This window comes from Carya illinoinensis, chromosome 6 (genome assembly GCF_018687715.1).
Source record: "Carya illinoinensis cultivar Pawnee chromosome 6, C.illinoinensisPawnee_v1, whole genome shotgun sequence".
NCBI lineage: Eukaryota > Viridiplantae > Streptophyta > Magnoliopsida > Fagales > Juglandaceae > Carya > Carya illinoinensis.
In genome coordinates, this window is record NC_056757.1 from 9,436,609 (window position 1) to 9,446,286 (window position 9,678).

Here is a 9,678-nt window from a genome sequence, read left to right on the forward strand (position 1 = left end):
TGTTGTAGTGACATACGGCATGGGTGGGATAAGCTTAAAATCAACTAATTAATTTATGACTAGAAAAATTTTAAAAACTAAAAGGAGAAGAAAAAGGATATTAATTATATTGATCATCAACATGATAATTAAAGCTAGATAGCTCCTCACAATAATGATGTGGTAGCGTGTGAAATATTGTAACCATGCGCGCAATTATAACGTCGACGTTACACCATGGAAATTATAGAGATCGATCGATGACATACGCGCGTGTAAGTACGTAATGGTGCTGTCCTTATTATAAATTAAATATCTGATCATCTTAATTCGATTTGTGGGGCTTTCCATAAATCCATGTCGGCTATCTCTAGTATGTATATTAATTCGAATGCCAACTTCAACCTGACTTTGTATGCCTTGGCTCTTAATTACTCCTTCGAATCATAAATATAAGGCAAAAATATTTTAATTTTTTCAAGTGTACGTGTACGCGTTAATTGGGAGGCCGTGTCCATCATTATTGCTGAATTTATTCGGTTGCTCATAATAATTGTACGTCGATATAATTATTTATATATATATGTATATAATATATGCTTGCTAGCTATAAGTTTTGATATTACTTTCGACGTGCGTATATTTAATTAATTGTCTGCAAATTAATGAGGTAATATTAAGGTAATATATATGAATCAGAGAGATCAATACATAGAGATGCTATTCATTATTTTACACCAATACTTATTTTATATATTTTTAAATTAATTTTTATTTATTTTATTTTTATTAAATTAATTTAATTATTTTACTTATAATTTATATATCACATATTTATTATAAAAAAATAAAAATAAATATAATGTATGATATACAGAGATAATAAGTAAAATTATACATATATATTATACATATGCGAGGCCAGCCCGACCCCAAGATCGTGTTTTTATATAACAATTAAAGAAGCTAGATATATAGGTAGGGGCCGGCCGGCGCCATGGCCAGCTTGCATGCATACAAATATATGTGTGCGCGCGTGTTGACAGTTCAAAGAGCTAGCCGTACATGATCATTATTATTGGAAAGGTGTCATAATATTGTAATGAATTGGAGGGTTTAGCTAAGCATATATTGGTATAGGTGAATACCATGAAGGTCAAAATGAATGTTGCATTAATAAGTTGTACATGCAGTACACGTGATGCCGATGACTGGCCGCTATGCCCCATCACACACACGCAGTAAACTGGCCTACAAGATCTATATATATAATCTATATCTCATGGTCAATTCCCCACTTGAAGAAGGTAGAACCGTAGAACCGTAGAAGAAACCTGATCATCCTACCCAACCGTAGAACAACCTGCATGAGCAGCATACTCATCATGCTGACCTACCCAATTATATACATATGTATATAATTGTATATATCATACTATCATCATATTTTCATCACATTAAATTATAAGATACGATATATTTATCATCATTGAATAATTATTTATTATATATTTTCTTATTATCTAATAATAATAAATATATCACGTAATCTTATTTAGTAGAATGAAAGTAAGATGCCACATCTCACACGTACACATGCATACCACCAAGCTCCAACTGAAAGCTGGAGCTAAACCTGATATTTCTCTCTCTGTTTGGTTGTTAAGTGAAGGAAAATATATTACTATATATATTATAGAATCCAAACCCCCCGTAATAACCTTCATTTGTCTGATCCTATACATAGATTTTGAAGCCAAAACAACTTAATCAAACTCGATCGTTAATTATGAGCTGGAGTTATCACCTTTCATCTGTTAGCTCACTGTGTAGCACTCATCTATTATTTGTTTGTTCTATAATTCCTGGCCAGTATGGGAAATGACTTATAACCACCCAAAACATAAAGAGATAGGTTTGGAAATTGAAGAAAAGAAGCTCTGACTCTGAGTCATCTATTTATGGACAAGTAGATTCTATCATGCGCGCTTGTATCAAAGTTTAAAGCGAATAAACCCCGGCCTATTTGATCCGATGATATTTTGTGCTTCTCTGTGTCTCTGATGATCTTGTATCTGTTGGTATTTGCAGTTACAAACAAACCGGTCCAGGTACCGTAACCGGGGCTAGCTTGGTCTGCAATTTCATCATTCTTATGAAGATTACAGTAAACCTATAACAAAGTCGATCCATAAAACTTATAACTTGTCTTCCATGGTTTAATAAAGCCGCACCAACATTCATACAGAAGTTCTGGTTCCAAACTATCATCATTCTCAAGAAGAATACAGTAAACCCAAAACAAAGTCCATATATAAAACTAACTTGTTTTCCATGGTCTAATAAAGCATGCAATATGCAGCCAATTACAGGTACAATATATATATATATATATATATATTTTGGGGCAGAGGCCTATGATCACTGGTAAGGATCATTAATCAAGCATCTGCATGAAATAATTTAATTGATCCAAATCTACAATAGCTGCTATTGTTTTGGAGGAAATGTATACTCCATCCCTAGTAATTAAGATACTGCAGCTGATCTTTAGACGACTTGAACATTTGGAATCGATTTTTGATTTATATATATATATATACAGCTACTCAAGAAGCTTATTGCATGCGCTAACGCCAACAGCTGCAGCCAGATGCCACCCAGCATGAATGAATGGAGTCGTAGGAAAAACATCATCAGCTATAAAAAGCACACCACCCAACAGCGATGACATCTTATGCACGTTGTGGGCCATCCTCAGATCTGGATCTTTTGATGCTCTTTTTGAAAATACTACCTGGAAGAAGAAATGAAAAATAATTCTAGCTAGTCTGAAAAATACCTGGATATGACATGATGTTAGAAAATATAGAAGAATCTTAAATATAGAAACACTACATTTCAGTGACAATGGGCCGGTGCAATATGGATAAACAATTTATAAAGAAGGGCAAAATAACAGGAATGCCCATCCATACATTATGTTCAAATTGAAAATCCTTTATCCAGTAAGACCATTGAGAAACTCTTCTGGTGTTGCGTTTACCAGCTACACCAGAAAAATAAAAATATAATGAATCTTATATGACAGAAATGAACAAGGAATCAAGCAATTAATTAATGCATCATACTAAACATAGGAACACGTGGGGTGTTAATCACATGCTCCTATATAATTTCCTAACGCAACAAAACAACTCATGATATCGGGAAAAGTAAAAGAAGCATGTAATGAATTAATAAAATATGTCCCAAAAGAAGGTGAGTTACCTCCATCATCCCAGTGTGAACAGCTGAAACCATTAGAGGCCGGACAGGTAACAGAAATGCAGATGCAGCCATCAGTAACTTTGGGTTATCATCTCTGAGGGCTCTTGATAGACACTGATAAACAATTTTGAAGTGTTTCAGTTTTTGCCTAAGTGGGTAAACGAAAATACTAGAAGAAAAAGCAAAGCAAAGTAGGCGGAACTAATTGTTTGCAAAGAAAAGAAGTGCCGATAACAGTTTCAATTCTTGTATACAGATAGAGAAAAATGTATGATCTTAGATCGCTATACAAGAATGCATATTTACAGATTAGGGTGAAGTGTAAGATTTTGGATTTAAGACATGCTAGGAGCTATGTAACTTATCAATCACTTGAAAAAAAAAAAGCCAACCGCATTGACAAATTAAATCATTTGCATCTTGTAATAATGTGTAATTTTTTTGTGCAGTTAATCCTGACATTTCGTTAATTAACATTAGGATAATCAATGCTATGTGTGCAAACTGACCAAAACATAATCCAAGTTAACTTGAATGATTTAAAGCTAAAGATGAGTTTGACCGAGTAAGTTACATGTGCTGATACAGCATGGGGATTTATCATGTACATGACACGTCTCAGTAGTTTGAGACCACACATGCAATATCTTGTTGGTAGATTTGCACAAACTAAACTAGATCAGCCAATGGAAAATACCAAAAAAAGACTGAGGCACCGAGTATATACTAACAGATATACACATTGGGTCAGCTAATCTTGGTATATTCAATTGAGATCCATGAAGCTCAAGAAATTAATGAAAAATGCACAGCAGATCTTCAAAAATACTGTTTCTTCATACTGGTCCTATCAAGTTTTCCCTCCAGCAGATATTATATAATCAAAAGCCATAAATGGGAAACATGTTTATGCATGTAGAAAACCCCGATTGATTAGCCCATTATGTTGTCTTTAATCAATAAATTAAGTCTGACTTACAACTGATGCCGTGGCTATCATTGTATAATCCACCCATCTCATATACCGCCTCAATTTTCCTCTTGAACAGTGGTACAAACTTGAGGCAACTCCAACTCCAACTAATGAATTAGCATACAGCTTAGTATTCAGGTTCTTCCTGCATTCCCAATAAAAGCAAATAAACAAGATGTAACGAATATGCACGGTTTTTTCATGCACTTCAAGTTATGTACAGAAAAATATAACCTTGGGGCCTGGATTCCAAGAGCTACAAAAGGAAGTGAGGTAAGCACATTAGCCACTGTTTCTGCCAGATTCTTGTCACCTGGCAAAAGATATATCATGTACATCAATTGTTTCCCTATACATTGGGTTGCATAAGAGAAAAGTAAAATGTTTATTTCTTTACAATACCGTGACAACACCCTTGTATGGGTCTCAAACAGGCTGGTCTGTGTTGCCATATCCATCTGGGGAATATGTAAACAAAAAGTTAGCATGGCTAGCTGGTGCTTCATGATCAATTTAGCATCCATTGATCTGCTATGTACCTAGGTAGCAATCAGACTTCACCATTGGATAAATCAATTCCCAAGAATTACAGAAAAATTCCTCACTATTTTTCTTATATTTACAAAATTATACAAATTACTTTACCATATCTGAATACTTAACAAACATGAATTTTTCACTCACTGCACTAGTAGCTGCTTATTTGCTTCAATAGCTGAGCTTCTACTAATTGCTTCAGGAAAGTCCCCATCTTTATTATTCTCTTGCAATGCAAACGGTGAATGAGGCACCACATGTACCCCATGGACACCCTCAAGGGCTCTGCTTGGGTTCAGTGTAGTCTGGTGCCTCATAAACCTTTTAGTAAAAAATTGAATCAATTTGATTTCCAGCAAGAACTTGCTGGCATTAACTGGAACAAGAGTAACCAAAGCATCCAAATATACGGCTTGATTCTGTAACAATACAAAGCATCAGTGAGATTAGTGCAAATATGAAGTATGAACACAATGAACTTAATGAATTGAGCACTAGCAAAAGCTTCAAGTGATCAATGCATGGCCAATGCGCCAATTTCCAATATCATATACTTTGATAAATGGGGGAATTAGAAGTTGTATTCGTGTACTGCCACCACTTTTGCAATGTGCAACCTAAAATGCCAAAATTGATAACTAACACCCTAAACTATCCAATTTTGGCAATTTGCATTTTGGATTAAGATGTTAATGTTAAGATTACATTAGATGTCCTATTTTTCAACCATCTTAATGGATAGATCAAGATATTCGTGTGTGGATTGCCAAAACTTGGTAATTTAGGATGCTACTTGCTAGTTTTGATGATAGTTTTAAAATAATGACTAGTTTAGGGGCGAATTTTTTTTTTTTTTTTTTTTGATTGGTAGTTTAGGGTTGCAAAACCCGTAACAGTGCATCTTCTTCTTTCTCTTGCAGTATCATCCAATTGGCCTCTTCACCAGTTAGATGTGCAGAACACATTCCTCCATGGAGACCTTGAGGAAGCTGTTTTTATAAAGCAACCGCCTGGATTCATCAATCCAGATCATCTGATCCACGTGTGTAAGTTACGAAAATCCATCTATGGATTAAAACAGGCCCCTCAAGCCTGGTTTGCGAAGCTTACTGATAAATTGTTAGAATTAGGTTTTCATGGTTCACGCTCAGATAGCTCTCTGTTTATTTTGCATACCAAGTCTGATTGTCTCTATATCTTAATATATGTTGATGACATAATTGTCACTGGTTCCAGTTCTATTTTAATTTCTGATTTTATAGCTTCTTTGAGTTTATATTTTCCAGTTAAAGATTTAGGACAGTTACATTACTTTCTAGGAGTTGAGGTTCATTATCTATCCTCGGGTCTTTTTCTTTCTTGGTCAAAGTATATAGCTGATCTTCTTTTTTGCACAAATATGCATAAGTCCAAATCTGTGTCTACTCCGATGACCACTTCTGTTAGACTTACAGCCTTTGATGGACCCACTTTTGAAGACCCTCAACTATATCAAAGTATAGTTGGGAGTCGTCAATATTTGTCCTTCACTCGTCTTGATATATCCTTTGCCATGAACAAGGTTTGTCACTATGCACTGCCCTCGCCAGTCTCACTGGCAAGTTGTAAAATGATTTCTCAGATACCTTCAAAATACCCAGCATTTGGGCCTGCTTTTCTCTAAATCCTCTACTTCTAAAGTCTCTGCATTCTCCGATGCTGATTGGGCCGGGTGCCTTGATGACCGCAAATCCACAAGGGGCTTTTGTGTGTATTTTGGTTCCCACTTAATTTCCTGGGGCTCTAAAAAACAAGCTACCATTGCTCGTTCATCTACCGAGGTAGAGTACAAGTCAGTGGCCAATATGGCCTGTGAGGTTATTTGGCTTCAATCCTTGTTAAAAGAACTGGGCATTTTTCTAACTGACCCCCCTACTTTGTGGTGTGATAACTTAGGGGCTACTTACTTATCTGCTAACCCAGTTCTTCGTGCTCGTACCAAACATGTGGAGTTAAACTATCATTTTGTTTGTGATCGTGTGGCTGTGTAGACATTGCAGGTCTCCTTTATATCTAGTAAAGACCAACTAGCAGATATGCTAACCAAGCCCGTCACCAGCTTGGTTCCTTCAACTTCAATCAAGCCTCACACTTACATCTGTGCCGCTTGAATCACGAGAGGATATTAAGGCATCTCACCCAGCTGCAACACCACAAGGATCTGCTCCTCACTCAGTACACGGCTCTCCCACTCACTTGACAGAAGCAGTGCAAAGCACTACACCAGGTATGCACAGCACACTCAAAGCATGCCAAAGAGAATATTCCGTAATACTCTAGAATGTAGGCAATAACAGAATGTACTATCCTAAGGGACATCTGTCACAATATGAGAGGGAAAGGAATCAAGTTTGTTACTTGTATTCTCTATAAATAGTCTGCTGTAATATGATTTCGATATATAGAAGAATGAGTATTTGAAGGCATTACTGAATCTGTGTTGGTTTACACCTTTCCGCAAACAATTCATGTTCTTCCTAGTTTTTCATGTATTCAACACGGCTCAATCATCCTATTAACTAAGACACTCGTGAATACAAAATTAGGATTGATAATTAAATAATATAGTTCGTGTAAAACTTGGCTTGACTGCTCGTATAAAACTTGTCTTTTGAGCTCCAGTTTGAATGTAGAGGCCCATGGCATTCAAAGGATGTGCCTCCTTGACTTTGCATTCCTTAGTTTAGTAATACAAAGCAGAAAACGACAGTAATAGGAAGCATATAGGCCTCTTGGTAGCCTTAGCCTTCAACCTGTCCAATCGATATATAAATATAGAACCCAAATGCAACTTTTCTCAGCACCCATATCGCAAAACTAAAATTTAAAGAATTCCCAGGTGTTTGAAGAAAAACAATGTTATTTCTTGCCATTTGATTAGACAAGCCAAGTGTTTCAAGAATCCCCACAGCTGTATTTCGTCGAACACTGCATTGACAATACCATATCGCTCACGAATTATCAACAGGGTTTCAAAACCAAACCCATTAATCCGAATTATCTTAAAAGCCATTCGATCTTTAATTCATCTCTCCCACGATGACACCAGCCAACCAAAAGACAAAATCAAAAGGGAAATCTTCACTGAATCAAAAATACTCCCTGGATAACAACATCTCAGTGAGAATTTAAAAGCACTCGCACACAATCATAAAATATGTTCTGAGAGAGAGAGAGAGAGAGAGAGAGAGAGAGAACCTGGGAAGACGTGGCGACGTGGTGCAGCTGAGGAAAGGAACACAAGGTGGTCGGGCAATATAAAAGAACGAAGAATTTATAAGAGAGCGGAGAAATTGGGGGCGTAGCTGAGTTGAATAGGAAAGTCGTATTGGGTCAGCCATGAAACTGGAATGCAAATAGAATCGGGAAGTCGGAGATGCGCATGACTCTCGATTCCTCGAATCTTCCTCATCAATTTGCGCATATTCCCTCCAGGCCTACGCATCTCACCATCTATCAAGACTGGCCAGCACACTTTCAACCAACCTCATTTGTTTCTAAACTCTTCACTCTCAACCTCATTTGCACCAAAATTATAAATAGAAACTTTACTTATGCTACGTATTACATTTGCATTTTGATAAATATTACGTTTATAAAAAAATTTCACAAAAGTAAACTTACAAAATATTATAATTTTATATGATACGTTAGATATATTTATAAAAAAAAAAAATTACAATCTAAAAGTACTCCCAATGGTTCTGTATTTTGCTATTTAAAATACATCATCAAAATTCAATTTTTTTATTTTAGCTAACGACATTTATTATACACCATATATCAACTTATTTATTCTTTTTCTGTATGATTTAAATATTCTTTATTTCTGATTTTTATCCATTTTAAATACTTTTCTAAGTACCATTAAGTTTTTAATATTATCAAATCTTTCAATATTTTTCGTATATTAATGTAACACAATATCTCTTTGTTGCAAAAATGACATTAATAGCCCAATAAAAAAATTGAAAAGAAAAAAAAGATACAAAAAGCTCATTCATTCTATTTTTTGGAACTTTTTATCCTTTTATCATGTCTTGAAAAATTTTTAGCATGACTAATTTTCTATTATTAAAACAAAATGTTCTAATAATTATATTATAAATTTTTCATATTTTATAAATAAAAGTGTAAATGTGAGAAATATAATGAAAAGATTAGGAAAAAGAAAGAAATAATAAAAAATATTTACATAGATGAATAGTTCATGTTTAATGTACAGAAGCATTTTATCTCATATATATTTTCTGTTGATTCTACAAAATCTAATGGAAGCCTTATTTTGACATATTGTTCTCTATTTTACTAAAAAACAAATTGTAAACTAAAGAAACCATTGAGAGTGATCCAATATATCACATTAGGTCAAGTCAGTTTATGCAAGCACACAAGCATAATGGATTAATGTAATGCATATTCGAGGTGAACATTAATCTTATATGGAGCTCCGATTGCAACCAAATTAAAACTAAGCTTTCATGCATGTTTGTTTGCAAAATTAGTAACTGGAGGGGACCTTTTAGTGCTTGTGGGCCCAATTCATTTATGCGACTGTTAAGCCCATGAGCCCAGCAGCCCAGAACAGACCATATACAGGCTGTCAAATGGATAAAGACCAAATAGTCTACATATAGCAATGCTGGCTAATAGGAATGGATCACTCCAATTAATAAGGAAAATTGTGGAGGCATATCTTCGAAGAATGGTTATCTGTTTAATGAGATTCTGAAAAGGGGGAGTAAGAAGATGAGAGGTTGCCTGTGTGTTGATGGTTAGCATTCTTGGAAACCAAAAAGAATGAAGGTAGGATTGGTTGTGGGCATGTGTCGTAACCTTAAAAACACAAGAATTCAGTTTCGAAATGTTATAAGACAATA

At 35.1% G+C, this 9,678-nt stretch overlaps 1 protein-coding gene across 1 annotated transcript; it reads right to left on the reverse strand.

Moving 5' to 3' along the window:
• Positions 1 to 2,270: 2,270 nt before the first annotated feature.
• On the reverse strand, positions 2,271 to 8,312 carry LOC122314250. Its single transcript, XM_043129728.1, has 7 exons — positions 7,997 to 8,312; positions 4,907 to 5,178; positions 4,625 to 4,680; positions 4,457 to 4,535; positions 4,229 to 4,367; positions 3,250 to 3,363; positions 2,271 to 2,776 (listed from the first exon to the last, which is right to left on the reverse strand). The coding sequence occupies exons 2-7, from the start codon at positions 5,074 to 5,076 to the stop codon at positions 2,585 to 2,587; spliced, it is 750 nt and encodes a 249-aa protein (XP_042985662.1). The 5' UTR covers positions 5,077 to 5,178; positions 7,997 to 8,312; the 3' UTR covers positions 2,271 to 2,584.
• Between the last annotated feature and the right edge of the window lie 1,366 nt (positions 8,313 to 9,678).